At 34.7% G+C, this 20,198-nt stretch overlaps 1 protein-coding gene across 1 annotated transcript in view; it reads left to right on the top strand.

Moving 5' to 3' along the window:
- WDR70 (WD repeat domain 70) overlaps window positions 1–20,198 on the top strand; it is a 119,727-nt gene that overhangs the window by 46,025 nt on the left and 53,504 nt on the right. The window contains exon 10 of the mRNA XM_065662898.1: window positions 19,067–19,241. Coding sequence (XP_065518970.1) covers window positions 19,067–19,241 — 175 coding nt within the window. The remainder of the gene's footprint in view (window positions 1–19,066; window positions 19,242–20,198) is intronic.

The following is a 20,198-nucleotide window of genomic DNA, read 5'->3' as shown; positions in this document are numbered from 1 at the left end:
ATCACATTACTCAGGCTTATTTGGAATTTGCATTTATTAAGAAGGATCTGTCAATTTAGGAGCAGTATGTAGAACATGTGTACAGAACTTCAGTAAAGTTTATGACAGAAATGCCAATACGAATGCATTACCTGAAAGTGAAAGAAAATTTTTGAAAATGGGAGTAAGAATTCTTCTCCTCCCTGAAAATACACTTGAGCAGTGCCCTGAAAACATACTCTGTGTTTTAAGACATAACTAACTCCGTGTTTATATCATTACAAAATACCAATTGACTTCTGTGTTAAAGAAGGAAGGGGAAACAGATAATATTGTTTTCATTATTTGGATGTGTTCTTATTGCAGTGGTGATAGTGCTGTGTGAATAAGCAGGAATGTTTAGTGCTATTAAATTTTGCAGCAACAGGTGTTGTATGTCCCTACTCTCATATATATTTTTTTTCTTTCAGAAGTAGAATCACAGCTAAACTTGAAATTTAGCTTGGCAGGAAAGAGACTTGAGGAAGGTCTGGAATAGTACTGCTAATAATGGCCTGCAGTCAAGTTTTCCTGCCTACAGAGCAAAGAGTTGCTCTTCCTCCCACTATGCCATTCTGCTTGTCTTGATACAGAAACCTCATGTCAGGCCATATGATTCTGTTTTCATTTAGTTGATGAGGTCTGTGTACATAAGCTTTAGAGCAAGTCACTGACTACAGCTCACATAGTTGCTTCCTAGATTTTTTTCCCCATGGTAGTATGCTCTTAAGAGAGCATGAGGTGTCATGTCTCCAGCTTGCTTGGCCATGCACTGTGAAGGACAGCTCCACTGGCTGTGAAACTGGGATTACATGGAATTTCTCATGGATTTATAGAGTCTAATCTTCAGGTTATATACTGTCTGCTCACTCTAGGTTGATAGCTTCTCAGCCTAAGCTGATAACGCTTGAAGTGAATACTACCCAGGAGTTTGTCTGAACTCTTAAGGCCTGGAATGGCTTGGTTGGTAACTGAAGAACTGGAGCTACAATTTTGCTTTTCTTGAATCTTTAAGTATCATTAATACTGTGCATATGAAAACGTAGGTGAGAGTAGAATCTGGACTTGTGCTGTTCAGTGTAAGTGTAGTTATACTGTCTTGCTGTTATGCATAGTTTATAGATTTTGTGGCTAATGTTTTGGAAGAAATATGACAGTTAGACTTGCTACATATACCAAGGTGCTTTCTTTGTTTTGTTGGTTTTTTTTTTTTATTTTATTTTTTTTGGTTTTTATTTTTTTGTTAAAAGCACTAAACTACAACACTGTAGAAAGCTTTTGAATAAATGTTATTAGTCTGAACTCCTTCAGTTGTGTTAAACATTTTGTGTAATAAATACAGTTAATACTGATGAGTCCAGTTTTTGAAAACTGCTGATACATAAACTGCATTAAGATAGCAATGCCAAGGCTGCTACCAAGTGCTTGTATAAACTCATTAGAACCTAAGCTTCAGCAGTGCATCTGTCTTCACAGATTTGAAGACCAGTTGGCAAAGTTCACTTGAAAATAATTGCTAATGTTTCACCTTTATCTAGGGGTGAATTTTTCATTTAAAAATCTTTGTTTAATTGCAAAGACTTAGGCTTGTGCTTTTGTGCTGTTGCTTTTAAGATTTGCTTCTTAAAGCAAGCTGGGTGCTATAGAGTCTAGGACCTGCTTTGGGGTCCAAAGTTATTAGTCCCGTAAAAGGTCAATTTTGAATTACATCTGGTTTCCTCATACTGCTTTATAGGGTAGGGAATGCAAATAATACTGAGATGAAACAACTGAATTTGAGAGTGGCGTATTATAGGTTGGACTTCCGTCATAGGAAAAGAAATAATTCCTGCCAAGTTATTTCAGGCACGTTTGTATATAAGAGTGTATACACATTCACTTTATGCGAAATATTCCATGTGAAGAAAAAATACTGAAGTTTGAAAGTTTTTCATCAAGTTTTTTGTAAGATACTTTTCCCCAGGACAGTATTACAGTGTAGGCAAATTTTCACAATTAATTTATTATGGCAAGAAAACTGAAAAGTTATTATCTGTGTCAGATGAAAATACACATTAAAAATTTGGTTTATGTGGCAAGCACATAATTTAAACATTCACAGTACTTCAGTGAAGTACTGTGCAGAGAGTGGAGTTACAAGGGATAGCTAAGGAAGTGTGCTTATGCTAGTTGATGGCAATGTTATTTGCTTAACATGGAACACCAGTAGTTTTGCTACTTGTATTTGCTTCTCTTGTCCCAGAACAGGTAGTATTTTGCTTCTCACCTGTATTTTATACAGCTTAGATTATATGAATAAACTTTCCTTGGGACTTCTTCTCTAACCCCTTTTTGTAAAAATGAGACAGATTGGAAAAAACTGTTTTAATTATTACACCTTTACTGGTCATGTCTTGTTTTGACTGAAATGGGTTAGTTAACACTTTTGAGCAGCCCTGTTAGTGGATCTGAGGGGTAAGTAACTTATGGAAGGATAGAAATGATGGGAAATCAAAAGTTTTAATCAGCTGAGCTTGATACCAGGTAGGGAAGAAGACAGGAATCTTCAGTTTCTAAAACTGATTTGAAACTTTCCGTGGTTTTGCGTCCTAGGTGGTTGAGCAGACACTTACATTGTGATGACTTTGTTCCACAGTATCTTTCACTGGCAATTTCCTTTCATATCTTCTCCCATGAAGAATCGATTATGTCTTTTATTATATGAAGATGAAACCCTTTGCTCTCAAGTAATCTCTGGTTGGTTATTTTAACCTGTAATTCAGTTTATAGGACTATTTTCTCATGAGATAGTCATCTTATTTGAATGCCCAGAATTCTCTTTTTATTCCAGTAATAATGGGAAGTATGATAGACTTGGTAAACTAAAGCTCAAATGTTTTTGTTAGATAATGAGATAATGAGAAAGTAAAGTAGGGTAGACAAGAATTTATTTTGGCACACTTTCTTACAAAGATAAGGTATGTATGCTATTTAAGAAAATAAAATTAAATTACCATCATTAATGGGCAAATCTAATTTAGTATTAAAGTTGTTCAGTAATGACTAAAGGTACTTGATTCTGGGAAAAATAATTGCTTTGGGTTTTTTGACATTTGGAATTGCACATAATTTCATTGCATAATTAAATTTAAAATTGTTCCTTTTATCAGGGTCCTCATGTTATATAAATATATGTTTTAGTTAAAATTTGAATAAGTTAATTGTTTACTGCTTACTGGGTGGGTTTTGTTTTCATGTAATGAATTGGAATAGTCTGAAGTGGCATTTCTCAGGTGATAGTCTGTTCAGAGGTGTATGGTTTCACTAGATGCTGTTTGGTCTGGAAATGCTTTCGGTTCAGAAAACTCTGTTTAAGGCTAGAAAATATCATTTTGCAACCAGGATAGAATATAATAAAATTTTTCTATGGCTTTTTGTGAAACTTCTCTTGCTTATTTAATCAAATATTTTATAAATTTTTGTATAGTAGCTATTCATAAGTTACAAGCCATAAATTGTGATCAGTTTTCTTTTCCTGTTAATTCCAGTGGGTTTGTTTGTGATTAAGGGATTAATCTTGTAAATACATGTGAGACATTTCTCATGTATCAGTTGGACTGGATAATAGGAAGAAACCTTAGAAATCTGGTAATTTGAAGTAATCAAACTAATGTAGTTTCAGATTGAGCTATTGCCTCAAAACATCTGTGTTTTTCTAAATTATGTTAACTAAAACATTTTATCAGAGAGAGTTAATCTATTTCTGATAAAACCTGAATACTAAGAATTAGTTGCTGATAATGAAAGCAAATAGGCAAGTGAACTGGGTGAAGACAACAGCATGTGAGGTCATACATGGAGAAGAATATTTTCCTGAAAGTTGTGTAGGGTTGATTGTATATAAGTTCTTAGTACGAAGTTGTGAAAGAGCAGATACACCTATTTTAAAAATCGTACCCTCACAGAGAATTAACTTCTAGTAATGACATCAATAAAGGATATGATGGTAATGTTTTGTTTTAGTAATTACTGTTGAGGCTGCAGTTGAGTTCTGTGTCTAGTTCTAATGACAGGAGCATAAAAAGTATCTTGAAAGACAGTAAAAATGAAAAGGAAAAATGTCAGAGAAGAATCCTGAAACTGCTTAATGTAGACTCTAGGAGCTGAACGTGCTTCAGTTTATTGAATAGGATATTGAGAGACCTGGCAATAGTAAAGAAATACTGAAATGGACATAAAATGTCTTGCAGCTGAAATTCCTTTAAATTGTTAAGACTAACTAGATCAAGTGGTTGAAAGTTAGCAAGGTTTGAATAGGAGATGAAAAGTGTTTTGTTGTCTACAGAGGGATTATGTGACTGTCAAACTGATTAGTAAAGGAAGAAACGCAGTAAATTCTTTACCATTTGTAGCCTTCATATAGAAATTGGTGGGTGAAATGCCTCTTCTAATCATCAGACAAAACAGTGAGCGAAAGAGCCACTAATTAATAAGCTTGAAACTGAAATGGGCATGTGGATTTCTTGGCAATAAAAACTTATCAATAGTTACTTATGGATAAGGGTTTGGTGCTTGAGCTGTGAATGTCTTTTAAAGTTACTCAGCTTTGTTCAGTTTATTGAGGCTAGGAAGAAGTCCGTATATAGCCCTAAGGATGTCAGAACTGCCCATATAGAACTTCTGTTGGGAAGTGTTCTTATTGTAGCATACTAGTAACAATAGCTCCCACCTTGCTGTTACCTCCCACCTTGCTGTCTCTGTAGATTGTTTAGATTGTGTCCCAGTAGATTGTTTATTCCATTTATGGCAATAATGTTAATTTTTTTAAATTAATTTTATATCAACTATTTGCCAATAAAGCTTTATATTAAATGCATCCTCTTTGAGAGGGATTAGTTTGGTTTTGAAAGCCTTTCATCTCCTTCCTGAAATGTTTCCAAACCTGTGATGCGTGAAGTCCTCTGTTTGCTAGGACAGAAAACATCTAATCAGTATTCTTCAACGTAGATCATTAATGGTAGTGGAAACTTCTAGCCAGCTAATCTCTACAGTTAAGATCTACACTCATTGGTGTCTGTGTGGTTTAGAACCTGCTTGCAAATATTTCATCTCCTGAGACTGAACTTTTGGTGAGATAAGATGCAGATAGTCATCTTAAACTTACTAGACCATATACATTCCTCCCTTAAAAATAAATAATTTGCTTACGCTCATTTGTGGCTTCCTTCTGTTGCGTGATCACAGTGAATTAAATGCATAGCCCAGTAACAGGTACTGAGAAGTTTCAGAAAAGTAAAACGGTGTCCTCCGTTTTTTGATGATACACACTGAAACATCTTGGTTTCACTGAAAAATTTTTCACACTGAAAAATCTTGGTTTGGGTCGGTTTTGTTTTTTGGGTTTGGTGTGGTTTTTGTGGTTTTTGTGGTGTTTTTTTTTGTGTTTTTTTTTTGTTTTGTTGTTGTTTGTTTTTTTTTTTTTTCATCCAAGTTCAGTTAGATTGAAATACTTGTATATAAGTTGATATTTAATCCCAGCGTGTGTCCATTGGGTGAAGTGCTTTTCCTTTGGATTTTTGTTCGGGTTTTTTTTTTTTTTTTGTTAATTTAGTAAGAGCAGTAAGTAGGTGTAGTACTAATATGAAAATATATTTTTTAGTCGTCTTTTTGGGTCATTAAGTCAAAATTCCTATTGAAATACTGTGTGGAATATATGTTTTCAGTTTCTTGATGCAGAGAGGCTACCTCAGAGCACCAAAGTGTATTCATACAGTACATAGCCAGGGCTTGTTTGTTTTGCAAACTTTTCCAAGTAGGAAATGGCCCATGTTTATTTACATGACGTTTAGCTATCAAGTAACAACTCTCTCAGTGACTCTAGAATGTCTGGTTTTTATATCCAGGACCCATGTCTAGAAGGTTCTAGATGACATTAATAGTCTCCTGAACACTGTACCTGAAAAATTATAGCATTATACTTTAGTTTCACAGTTTCTGATACTTTGGTACTTCGGGGAACAGTCCATGCAGTTGTACAGTAGGCGCCGCACATGCAAACTCCTTTTTTTTCTTTTCTTCTTTCTTTTAAGTAGTTAGCTTGATTTAAAGAGTTTCCTTATCAGGTTATATTCAAATGGATGAATTAGCAAATTCATTCAAAAACTCTGTGGTTTATTGAAGTGAAAGCTGAAGTACTCATGCAGTCTGTTAGTTTCGGGAGTGTAGGGTCTTGGGAACGTATGAAGTATTGCAAGTCTTCCAAAACCAATAGAGATCTTCCCACTTTGTTTGGCAATGCATATAATTATATGGAATATGGCTTCAAAGTATTTTATGCATATTCAGTACTGTGATATAGGAAGACTTTAAGGTAGTAAGCCTTACAAGTTTACATCTTGTAATGACTATCTGTTAATCGCAAGTTAACTTTCAAACTGTTACAGATAATATTTTTTAAAATTAAATATGTGTGACTAGTGCTACATCCGTAAAATGCAAAGCAGAAAGCAGAGGTAGAAGTAAAAGCAGAAGTAAAAGAAGTACTTCAGGAGGTACTTGAAGTAACAAAATTTTATGGCTTTAAAGAATTCAAATGTTTGTGCACGTCCATGCAGGTAAACACAGAAAGTTATGAACTGATAGTCTGGTATCTGATCCTGAGATTTTTATTTTTATTTTCTATATATTTTTAAGTTTTTTATTTGCCCGTTACAGATATTTTAGATGTCTTTCTTAGTTTTTACCTGTGTAAAATATGGCACTGTTTGCTTTCACAAAAGCCTGGTTTAACCGTTATCTTATATACTCTGTATACCAGGATTATTACTTAAATACCTACACTGAAATACCATACAGATTATGTAAAAATGTATTCTGAAAAATTGCATGTTGTAAAAGTAAAGCAGAATTGGCATTTATGAAAATCAAATATGCAGGAGGATTTGTGTATCAACCTTATCTATCCTCAGGTAGTTGATTCCTTAGTTTTTATTTCAGCCATAGCAATTTAGCTGTTTCTAGTAATGAGACTTAGGAATTGCATGTGTCAGTTATGTTCTGGTGACTTTTTTTTCTTTCTCTTGTGTCTGGAACAGCCCGAGTTCTCATCCTTTGGCATAGGAGCATGGTATTTTGCAGGAAGAGGGAGTACTATGGTTGATTAGGGGTAAAGTAATGTGAAAATCTCCCCTAATTAGTCAAAATTTTAAGACTTCGGAAAAATCACTTTTGGAGGCTTGTTCATATTACATGAGTCCCTTCATCAAGAAATTGCTGATAGCTCACGTGTATATTTGCACTGCACTGGCATAGTAGTTTGCTTTTTGTCTTGACATGTCTAAAGGTGTGAAGTCCACTCTAGATACATAAAAATGGCTTTACCGAGACTTACTTATCTATTTATAGATATATATGCAGTGCAGAGCTGATTAAGAGAGCATAGCAAAGGAGCAGGCCTGGTTAAGAGGGGTTTGAATAATGACTGTGCTGGCCCTTGCTGAAAGCTGTATGTTTACAAAAGGGTTAGTAAAGCTATTTTTGTCTTTATAAACTATGTATGTTTATATTAATATTTTTCTGAAGTTTTTCTTGAATAAAACGTTAGCTGTTGCAATTAAAAAATGCAGTCAGTTTTAAGACCTTGCATTTGAGAGCTTTTTCAAATGACACTTTTACTGTATAGTTTAACTTTACTTAAGAGTTCATGCAGTTTCAGGTAGATTACATTAAGAACTAAAAATTTCAAGCAAAAGAAAAACCTGTTGCAATGCAGAGGAAATTGGGGAGCAAAGCATGCTAAATTGTGCCAATTCTTTTTCTTTGTTTATTTAAGCAAGTCTTGCTATTGTCCATGGCCCTGTGGAAGTGAATTTCACTTATGCTCTGTCCGTAAACACAATGAAATGGCTTTAATTTTAAAACTCAGATGCATTTATGCACATAGACAGGAACAAAACTCTACTTTCCACATAATGTGGTTGAGATTAAATTGATTAATCGAGTAGTCTTTACATTGCAGCTCCCATAAATATAAACACTTCTGAAGACTAGCTTTTTAGTTAAGCATTTTGCTTTCATCTTCTAACTTCATTTAGAGATTCCCAAGGATAGATCATGGTTGTTTTGGTTGGTTGGGTTTTTTTTTTTTTTTCTGAAACAATAAGTTTAGAATTTCATGTTATGCAAAGCTTCCAAGTTATCGTATATGAAATAGGAGAAGTTCATTCTGTTTGTTAGTGTAAGACAGAGGAACGACTCTCACAGGAAAAGCTTAGGAATCACCCAGTGGTGATGGATCATAAATTAAGAATTTGTTTGCTCCACAGTAGTCTGAAATACAGATGTATATTCATATATCTGGTGTATGTATAAATGCAGTGATTTCAGTAAGCAGATGAAGTTGTTCATGTTGTTCATGTGCAAACAGCATGTATGACATGAAAACACGATTATTTTTTTTTTCCTTTCATTTGGAAATGCAACTAGTTTTGTAAACTTAGTATGCTAACTTAACATGTTTTCACCAAAGGGTGAAAGTATCTGGTAAGCTTCTAAGACTGACTTCTCTGCAGCTATTGTGCATAATTTCAAACAAGATGGTTCAGCTTTTTCAGTGGTAGGAACTGAATGTCAGCTTGGGAATGTCTATCCTGGGCTGCATAAAATCAGCAGGAGATTGTGAGTCCAAATATTGGTCATGGGTATATGCAAGATGAGGTTTTGACATCTTGTGCACTTAAAAAAGCTGTGTTATCACACCTGAGGGTGCCAGGAGTGATGGAATTGTGTAAGGGGCCAAATTCAGCCTGGGACCAACAGTCTGGCCTGTTTACATCTATTACTGATGGCTGTTCTGCTTCAAGAGAAAAGACACTTGGGTTTCAAACACAAAAGTGTACAAAATTAACCCAATAGTCAATGGGGTTCCCTAGGACTCAGTTTTAGGGCTCTTCAAAGATGTCGAGGTTGGACATTAGGAGAAGGTTCTTCACTGAGAATTTGGTCAGTCACAGCAACAGGCTCCCCAGGCATGTGGTCACAGCACTAAGGCTTTCAGAGCTCCGAGCTGGATCTGGAAAGTGCTCTTAGTCATATTGTTTAGTCCTGTGAGAAGCAGGGAGTGGACTTGATGATCCTCATGGTTCCTTTCTAACTCAAGATCTGATTCCCCAAGTAAAAAGGAAGGGTAGATCTGGACATTTACACTCATTTAAAGAATAGCTGAGTTATTGAGGAGGCATCCATGAGTTCTAGCTGTGGGGAAAAAAATAGAGTTGAGAATTTTCCTACTAGTTGACTGACCTTTATAGGAGTACTTTTTTTCAGCTGTGAGTTTAAACCTTGGTTGCTTGTGTAGTATCCAAATAGGTTTGGTGATAAGTGCTTTTTAACCACTCATGAGTGCAGGAGGGAGTGAAGAAGTAAGAAACGTCATTTACAACATGCAGGAGCAAAAGTGTTCCCAATATCTATCTCCCAGTAGCTCTTAAAGTCTGTGACGTTGATGCTGTTTGTATGCCTTTGTTGTGATTTTGGACTTGGTTCTATTCTTACTAGCTTTTGAATAGTTTTATATTGGTTCGTAGGATTTGAGATACAAGGAGTCCTTGCCAATAATGTGCATAAGCTTTAAATGCATTATAAAGCACCCTTTCAACTAGTCTAGAGTCACAGAATAACTTAGGTTGAAGAGGACATCTGGAGGTCATTCATTTCGATCCCCTGCTTAGCATGAGGCCAACTTAGATCATGTTGCTCAGGTAGCAGCAGGCTGTGCAGTAAACTAAAAGGTAAATTTCTGGACAGCCTGAAATTTTAGGGCTTTAAGTACACAGAAGGCTGTAGCATGTTCAAATTCCATTTGACTTTTTGGTCATTTTGACTCCATTTAACTTTTTGGTCTAAGAACCAAGTCAATTCTCTGGTCTATTAATTTAAAAGAAAAAGAGATTATAAAAATATTTTTTAGTCGTTTATGTCCCGCTCGTACTATTTTTAAATCTACACATTTTCAATTCCATCAAAGCAATATTTCTCCCATATGAAGAACATAACTGGTAAGGGAGCCATAAGCCCTTTTATTTTCATCTTCAGAATCCACTAACCATTTGCTTTAGGCTTTTAACCTTACACAAAAGACAGAAATAAACGTAGAGGCTTCTTCGGTAGCAGCAATATTATGATGTGAGCAGACCATGGTGACGAGTATATCAAGAAATGATGCTCTGTGTTATCCAGAGAGAATAGGACTATATCATGACTCTTTGGAGATCTGAAACTAAGAACCACATTTCTTCTCTACAACAAAATGGTGTCTTCATTTTTGAATTTTTGGGAGTAGAAGGGAAGTGTCTTACACTTTGGTGTATATTCCAGAAGATACTATAAATACATTAATTTGTATTTACTTACACTTTATGTGCTGCAGTTTGGCAGTCTTTCATGAAGTTTTTATGAAGATTGTACTACAGTATACAAAGATTGTTACTTCATACATAAATACAAAGTAAAACTTACTTTTGAAATCTTCCGTAGCCCACAGTGCATCGTTAATCTGTACAGCTGAGTCAAACTTTTCATTGTTTAGAATAGATTCTGTAACTTTAATGATCAAAATATATTTAAGACTTATAATTTGCTCTCTTTTGTTACTTGCCTCTGTTAGTTCAAGGAAATGTGGCTGTGAGATATAAGCAGCATAAACAGTTAAAGCTAATTGTCATGTATCTGAGGTGTTCTGAGGTGTTACTTCAGAGAGCTTTTAATTGCTTGACTGCTTTAGTTTAATTTCAGTTAATTTTTTAATGGTTTAATGAAGAGTTCTGCTGAGTGTTATTTCCCATCTAAGTTATTTACTGGAGTGAAGAAGAAACTGAGATCCATATGAGCCTTAATTATTTTATAGCCATGACTAACCACCTATTTAGAGAGCATCCTGTTTTCCTTGTGATTTACTCTTCCTGCTTTTGTAGTATCATGCAAGACTGCTCTTGAGTCATTTCAGTCCATGCAGGTGACAGTAACTTGAACTGTCAAGATGTTCTTTGCTAGAAGTCCTCCCCTTTGATCTTAGTTAGATGTACTACCTAAGGAGATTGATTACATCCCACTCGTCACTAAGTGGGAGGTGAGATCTGAGTTTGTGGCTGCCTTGCCCCATTTGGAAAATGTCACAAAATTGTACCTCCTCTTACTGTCACAGCTTTCAAAAGTGAATCACATAATATCTGTAATCCATCTAGTATTCTGTATAGAAATAATAATATTGAAGTTAGATGTTACTGGAATAGTAAATGAAGGACTTCTTATGTGCTAGGTGCTACATAGTCTCAGTAAGATACCAGTGGTCAGATATTTTTGGTAGCATTAACAAAGAGTTTTAATTATTATTAATTCAGAAGCTTATTCAGTTTTTACAGAGCTTGATATATTTCCATTAAAATCACTGAACATTTTATTCTTTGGATGAAAAGTTCTTAAAGGGATGATTCATTAACCTACTCCATAGGTGGTTTTCTGAAGACTTGATTAGCTGGTTTGCTGATTTGAACTGGAGAAGTGATACGCTTTGGTGCAGACATCCATGGTTGTCAACCTAATGCTGGATGCAAAGAAAAACAACTTCTTTCTTCAGTCAGATTTTTGTGTAAAGCCTTCATTAACAAGAAACAAAGCAGATTAGCTGTCACTGCGGGTGAGAAAGTAATTCAAAACTAACAAGCTTGTTTTCTTTTAGTGCAGTCTAATTGCCCAAATGCTCATCACTGATGCAATCAAATAAAGTCAGTGTTTTAGGGAAATAAGAAAGGAAATGCCTTAATATTTAAGGAAATACTAAGGGCGAAAGGCTTATAGGAATTCTGTCACAGTGAGCATGTTCAGGGTTTGCCTGAACATTGCTGTATACATTGGCCTACGGTAGGAGTTGTGTCAAATAGACGATTAATTGTAATTACCTTCAGTTAAAACTGAGAGAAAATTGTTTAAACCTGAGAAATAATTGTTTAAGGAAGAAACTGTCACACCCACATAGTGTAGAATAACTATGTGAATTATTTTCTTAATAATCCATGAGCTCTGCAACTTGTGTTTTAAATAAAATTTGAAGACGATTTTCTTAGTCTGAAGAGGCCATTTTTTGTATTACCCTTTTGAGAATCTAAAAAGTGTTTGTGTCATCTTTGTAATGCCACAGTGATTTGTCTTTGAATTTATCTTCTAGAGAATTTCAATGCATTTAAGATAGTGCTCAGTGCTGTGCATTCTCCTCTCAATTTTATCTACAGTATTACTTAACATCATTTTCCTTTTACGTAATTTATTCTTGTGCATTGGTTCTTGAAGCTGTTTTATTTGGTTATGTGGGTGGTGTTGTTTGTTTATTCCTCCCACCCACCTCCCAGCAGTTATCCTGTTTTAAGATTTCTTCTATTTTTTCTGTAATCTAAGCAGCCCTGAATATACCATGTATGTGGAATCTTAAGCTTTCTCCCTTGGAAGTATGGACTCTTACTGGCATAATAATTGCATATCATCAACTACTGCATTCTGTCCAGCAGTTAGCTTAATTAACCTTTTTTGTTTTTCCACAATTTATCTGTTTTTCACTTCCATGTGTCCTTCTTAGTTTTTTTGCCCCTACTTGTACGATCATTCACATAACATTTATTTTCATATCTTTTGAGGTTGTAAAGCTTCTCCCACCAAGCCTTTTATTTTACTTATGTTCAGAGTATTTGTTTTGATGTGAGGAAAACTCTGCTAAGCATGAATAACTACTTTGGAACTTTCCAGTAACTGTTAATGAAAAAGCCATATAATAACATTGTTTTGCTTTTAATAAAAATTTTCTAACTTACCCTTGAGCTTTCTGTATGTGATTGATATTTTAGTATGTTATACTGTCTTCCAAAATAGTGATTATGTTCTGAGCAGATTGGTGATACAGTCATGTTAGTAAAAATGTGTTTCATGTTATGTTTTTTCTACCTGGTTTTAATTAAGAACACTTGATTTATAGATAACTAATTCAAGATATAGATATATTTAGCAAAACAAATCAGATATAAGGAAACAAATGTATTCTCAGATATGAGAGCAGGTGTAGTTTAAAGTTTGAGAGTCTTTTGAAAATCTGATGAAGGCATGTATAAAATCCTTTCAGAAAGTAAAAAATGTCTTGTTAAACTTTAAGGTGAAACATAGTGGTCAAATTAAAGCATTCAGCGTCTTTGAAGTTAAAGACTAGAGATAGATAGATGTTTAACTGAATTCTGCGTTGCGCAGTATAATTCAGTGGGAATTCACAAAGAGAAAAAAATATCTAGAGCAGGATCTCAGAATTTCTTTATGTTCCATTCTGAATCTTCCCATTTGTAACTGGATGCTCTTCCTTGTGGTTTGATTTAACAGCTGCTGTTGATAGCTGATAAATGTCAGCATTTAAAATGCAGGATTATTTTTCTGTGTTGCGTTTTGTCATTCCTTCTTTCTGCTAATGTGATGTGTAAAATAGGTCTGCTATAATCTTTGACTCTGAGAATGATGGAATTTTGGATTTGGTCATTTTGATGAGCAGATCTGCTAATATTTTGGAGGAATTTTCTGGTTTTGAAAGCAGTAGCAATATACTTGAAAAAACTTTATGAGAAATGCCACAGGGTATTATTTTATCACTCTGGATAGTCCCTTAGAAGGGAATAGGTGAAATAGATATGCAATTCATTTGCATATACAGTATAACTTTATGTACAGGATCTGCTGATTCAAAAAATTATATAGAAAACACCATCTTTTCATATTGGCTTGCTTTGTACGTTAGTTCTATCTCCAGCTGTGCTTATTTCCGTGGGCACTCTTCCTCTAATGCAAAAACTGAAGCAAGGAAGAGGTGTATAGATGATGTCCCCTGGTTCATCACTGCATGGTCAAGGGCCTATTAATTTTAAGGACTGAAGAGATTCTTTTCCCCTTCTGATAACTTTCGGGAAGGTAGGAACTGGATGGCTGAATACCTCAACAAATAATTTCTAAATCCGAGTTCTGCTTGGGTGATATGTGTCCATATTAAATTAGTAACATTTGCGTTGTTAGTTACTAGCTTACTTCTATGAAATTTATTGCTACTCTTTAAATTTTTACCCTTGTGAATGCCTTTTTCATTGCTAACCTGACCAGTGGTTTGATTGGGGGAAGGGGGGGGGGGGGGAAGGAAATGCTCAAAACAAAAAAAACCCACAAAATTAGTCAGTCTGGAAAGCTGTGAGTTTTTCATTTCAATGAAAACAAACTTTTTATGCCATAAGCTTGTTTTGTTGTCAGGTATTCTAATGTCATTACAACTCTGTGTTCATTATAACCTGAAAGGGGTTATATGGACGTATTGATGGGTAACTTTTTGTATCTAAATGCATCTGTTGTCCAGTTCCTCAACTGGAAGTGGTCGTATGTCCTAACTTGGTAGTATTTGCTGGTGCTTCTGCTGTTTTCCTCTTTCTTCTTCCAGTTGAAGTGAAAGCAATCGTGCCAAACCTCTTTTGAGATTATAACTGTTATTTTCTGTTTCTGATTTTTATTCTCCTATTGATATGGTCTTTTTCGATCTATGGTCTTCTTCCTGACCTCCATTAGGAGTTCTGGATCCTTAGGCCAGTTAATTCATAGTCAGTTCCTCTCTCTCTCCTTCTCTGATTCAGTTTTCCTCAAGTCTTGCATATATTAACCAGCAGCAGAATTTTTGTGTAGTAATTTAGGATGTCTATTATCTATGCTTTCTAAGGCATGCCTATGTGCTGTTTCATTTTGGAGTTGGTTGCTTTTTAATTCATTCAAACTGGACAGTGGGAGTAGTTCCCATTCACTGTTGGTAGCATTTAATCTTATTTTTTCCCCAAAATCTAGTAATTTTAATTCAGCTATAATTACCCAAATGATTGTAATTGCTCCTGTCAAAAAAGGGCTACCAATTTTATTTGGGAATATGGAAAAATATATGTTCATAGTTGATTTGTATCATTCATTTGCTGTATATCACATAAAATATATTTTTGTTTGTTTCTTACCCTGGTGAAATATTTTATCTGTTAATATTTCTATTTGTTTTTTTACATTTAGGGTTTATTTAAGCAACAGTAGCTGAAGAATTGTTAAAAAGTATGAAGTTGTGTCAGTTTGTTTGGCAGTTCCTTCTGTAGTTATGACTTTACTTATGTTGGATGTGGCTTTTCTTGTATTCTGGTTTAAATTATTTCAATTATGTTCATATGCTAGGAGTGGTAGTTTATTTAGAAGTTGTTTTGCCAAACAGGTATGGAAAGTTTCTCAGGATTTCTCCATCTGTTTGTGTGTACAGACTTTTTTTTTTTTTTTTTTTAGTATCTGGCAGGTGATTCAGCCTTCATTAGGTCCCATGTGCTCAACAGATGATGACTATAACTTCTGCTTAGAGCAAAGAGAATACACTAGTGAAAAGTTCTCTTGCTGACATAGTCTTGTACCACCATATATCTGAAGTGCATCTTAAAGGAATTTTTCAGCTGTTTCTTATCTATCTTTTGTTACATATTCTGCTTTGGGTAATTTTTTCCAGTATTAGATAAGCATCTTAATTTAATTCCCATGTAGGTAAGCTGGTTTTATATCATAAAAAGAGGTGAAAAAAATCTTGCTTTAAGATCAGATTTTTTTTTTTTTTATGAGAAGGCTTAATTTAACACTTCAAAAAATGTGTTTTCTGCCACTGAGAAGATGACTTTGTTGATAAATTCCATTGAGGCACAGCCTTGTTTGTGTGATTATTTTAAAATATGTTATAGCCTTTTCAGGCAACCTTATACAAAGGTAGACATTATAATATTTCAAAGATAAGCATTATAATATAGTTTGACCTGTACTTTTAGCAGTAATGTATTCTGGTTTTTGTATTTTAGGTGTGATAAGAACATACTTAATTATAGACAATATATTTATACAATATTAAATACCAGTAACATTTATTATTGTGCAAGAGACTTTCGCAGTCCAGTAGAAACAGAGGAGATGGGACATGAAGAGAAGTTTAATGGTATTTGACCGGTCAGGCTTTCAATGTTTGAGTTGGTTCACTCCTTGGTTTTTGGCAGGTTGTATTAGTATTGTATTAGGAAGGGGAGTGGCTTGCTGAATCAGGATTTAGAGAAATCTTTCTTGATTGCAGGGTGGGAAATGAAGCTACAGATATATCTTTAATTTGTGTAATACAGCAGCATGTCTTTTTAATTCTGACCTAGTATCATCATAAAAAACATTAGATTAAAGGGGTGGGGGGAGAAAACCATTTGCGGGGAAAAAAGCCCAACACATTTCCTCCACAAAAACCCAGTAATTAAATTAGGGTTTTCTTATGAGTCGTTTAACTTCTCAGTGGTCACAAAAGTATCCTTATTGTCTTTATAAAAGAAGAACATTTCTGTCCTTTTCTAAGTTGCTTTAAATTGCTCTTAGCAAGTATAAGAGCTTTACAAAATCTGACATGCAGATGTGGAATCCACAACTTAAAAAGTTCAAATTTAAACTGGTGTATGTAGAGCCTTTTTCATGTAAGTTTTCTTTGAAAAGATATTTTAAATTTCTGTTTCATAAATATTTATGTGGCTGTGCCTTTCATTCAGTATATTAAAATCTGATGTGATGAAAGAATAACATTCTGTGTTGTAGCAATAGTTTAAAAAATAGTTTAAAAAAGCCCCTATATGTTTTTATTAAATAACAGACTTTTATTAACTAAAATTTATTTTCAGGTGGAAAAAGCCTCATTCAGGAAATATTTTCCTTTTGTTTTTAGTAGAGTTCAGAAATATTTTGGTTATACCTATCAACAGATAAATGTTAGTATTATACTCCTGCTAAATACAGCAGCATAGAGCATAAAACAACGTTGTTTTTTCTCCCACGCTTATTTAGGTCTAGGAGATACTCTTTGTGTAAGAGGTTTGAGGGGGTTTTGTTGACTAAAATGGGTCTTCTGAAAATGATTTGATTGATCCATGGGTGTAAGTTCTTACTTGTTTCAACAGAAAAATTAGATTGGTCTCAAAGTAGGTTAGGAAGTGAAAATGGGACTTCTGTAATACAATCTCAAGAGTTTTTTGTTATCACAGAATAATAGGATGGTTTGGGTTAGAAAGCATTTTGAAGACTGTCTAGTTCTAAACCTCTGCCGCAGGCAGGGAGACCTTCCAGTAAACCAGGTTGCCCAAAACCCCATCCAACCTGGCCTTATGCCTGAGGTGGAGGGAAAATCACTCAATGGTGTGAAATACTCTGTGAACAAAAAAAAACAAAAAAAAAAAAACCAACAAAACAACCAAACCCAAAAGCAAAAAAAACAACAAACAAAAACCAGATACGTAATTCCAAATTGTGTGTTTCGAGTTGAGTGTGGTATAATAGGGTGACTGAGGGTCTGTAGCAGAAGGTGAGAGAGAATACAGAGTTGGCCTTAGCTGCATTAGCTGAGTTAGCATTTGTCATCAATTTTTAAAGACATAGTCCCTTAAATCTAAATTGTTTAGATTTCTGTGCTTCCTTTCTTGTTCTTCCACTTTCCTTTTGGCTAGAATGGGAGAAGTTAAATATTAAAGGTTGGGTTAGGTGTTATGAGGGAAAGGGACTGGAAAAAGGTTTCAAGTAAGTTTGAAGTGTAAACAGTAGAATAAGGGGAAGCATCAAAGTGCCTGCTGAAGAAGAGACAGGGTTCTCATGTAGTTACGACTGAGCATGAAGGTAAAAAGGGGAATATCAACAAACTAGTTCTTGTCATAACCAGACTATGACTAATGAAGGGCCTTACAGTGGGGGTAGTAAAAGTATCTATCTCTGATGTCTCTCAGCGTCCTAGGAGATGCGTTTCAATGTCTGATTTCTCATTAGTGTCATTAAATATGTGGTTAAATATAATTTCTATGAGCCATTTATAAGCTCATTTTCTTGTAGCCTGTCTAGTCTTATAAGACTGTTTGATGGAAGTTCCTAATGTTACACCATGGTGTCTTGTCTTCTTTTGGAGAAAGGGCAGCCTTTGTTAAAATGATATTTGCTTTTCTAGGGACCAGTGAATTACGTGCTGTTGGATCATAGGCACTGTTTGTACAGTCTAAACAAGTGAGGTTGTCTTGAGAACTTAGTGACTTTTTTCTTTCTAAATTAATGATCTTCCTTCCTTTGCCAAATCCTGAAACTCTTCTCTGCATTAGATGCCAGAAGAGTTTTGAATTTTTATCTGGAAAGAATTCAACGTATTAAATGGACAGAAAACATTTGTGTCTAAGACAGTTTAAAGAGTCCACCTGTATCTCAGTGTTTTAGTTCTCTCTCAGTTGTGTGTTTTTGTGTGTCTAAGAAACATTGAAGATCCAGGCAGATACTCTTTTTCCATCAAAAATAAAAAGGATGTATTTATTTTCCTAATAATGTGGGAAAAACTCAACTTGAAACAACAGTATTACATAAATGAGTCTTTGTGTAGTGTTTGAAGAACACTCATGACAGAACTCTTTAAGACCTTCAGGGTTAGTGGAGCAGAGCTATAATAATAGTGCAGTAAAATTTTTAAAATATCTCTTAAAAATAATGTCTGAAGAACTAGCCAGTATGTAGTGCTGCCAGTCAGTTTTTGTCATGTCAGAGCAATTACAACAATCTGTTTAGTTAATTCATGTTAACCATTCATGCCTGTTTCCTGAAGTCTTAGTTCATGTAAAGGACTTTCTTGTTGATGTGACAGTGGAGACTATGTAGTACCTGTGTATTAACCTTTGGTCATCTGGCCTGTTGTAAATAATTTTATGTATTTACATGACAGTTTGGGAAGAACTGATCTCTCTTCACATGCATGTTAGTAAATAATATTTTATTGTCTCATTAGTTTCCTGACTGCCATCCCGCATCTTAAATGCTGTAAATGCTTTACAACTCATTTGAATTATTCAAATGTCATTTATGCTTAAAAAGATACTTGATTATGTCATAAGAAGAATTATTTTATATGTATTAACTTTATCTAAAACAGCTCTTTATTTAAACTTTTTTCCAGAACTGTGAGGACATGGGATATTAACAATGAAAAAAAGCACAAAACTGTATTTAAACCACGTTCAAGTCAAGGTAAACGGGTGATTCCTACAAGTTGCACATACAGCAGAGATGGTAAACTTATCGCAGCTGGCTGTCAAGATGGCTCCATCCAGATCTGGGATAGGAATATGACAGTAAGTCAAGTATTTGATAACAATATATGCTTCTAATATACAAAGTGATGAATCAATTTTGGTACTTCTATACTCAACGTTTTGTTTTCTTCTCAAAAAACTAAATAACCCATGAAAAAAAAAACCTGAAAAAGTTGGCTACAAACCTATATTTAGAATATAATTCATAGAAGATGGGTATAGTTGAATTCCCTGCTCCTTACAGTGGGTTGGACTAGATGATGTTTAAAGGTCCCTTTCACCCCAGACTATTCTGTGATTCCATGATTCTGCATGACGCTTGTGAAAAAAGCTGTAATTTCTTGCTCTAATGTGATTAAAAATGTATACTTCCATATTTTATTGAGGTACTGACTACGTTAAGTAGTAACTCATAAAATTTCATAGTGAAATCAGTTATTCATCCAGACAATAGTCAGTGTGCACACTGTCTGCTCATGTTCATTTTCTCATTGACCAACAGCCAGAAGTCCTTCTCCACAGGGCTGCTCTGAATCTCTTCTTTGCCCAACCTGTAGCTGCGCTTGGGATTGCTCCAAGCCAGGTGTAGGACCTTGGTATTACTTTGTAATTCAAAGCTTAGAGAAATTAGTGCTCCGTGTTGCTTTGTGTAGTATGATTTTCAAACCAGTCTTGTTTCTAGAGTTAATTTGTGCAATGTCAAGTGCAAATGCACACAGTAAAGCTTTACTGCTTTTAAAATTAATCATTTTAAAAATCATCTGTATCTCCTTTATGACCATCTTAGCCAAAGAATTGATGCACAGTTCCTTTCACTTCAATGGGAGAAGTACTTATGCCATGCATAGGAGGAGGAAGTGAGCTTGGAAGCCAAAATGAGATTACAGATAGAAAGTAGAGGCTGGGGGTAGGGTAGAATCCTTTGAATCAAACTGGCATCATAAATTTTTGAAAGCTGTACCATTAAGATGGCTTTGGGCAAATAATACTGAAGAA

The sequence above is a fragment of the Lathamus discolor genome, chromosome Z (assembly GCF_037157495.1).
Source record: "Lathamus discolor isolate bLatDis1 chromosome Z, bLatDis1.hap1, whole genome shotgun sequence".
NCBI classification, from domain to species: domain Eukaryota; kingdom Metazoa; phylum Chordata; class Aves; order Psittaciformes; family Psittacidae; genus Lathamus; species Lathamus discolor.
Note: the sequence above shows the minus strand (reverse complement) of the source record. Positions and strands in the feature narration are given on the sequence as shown.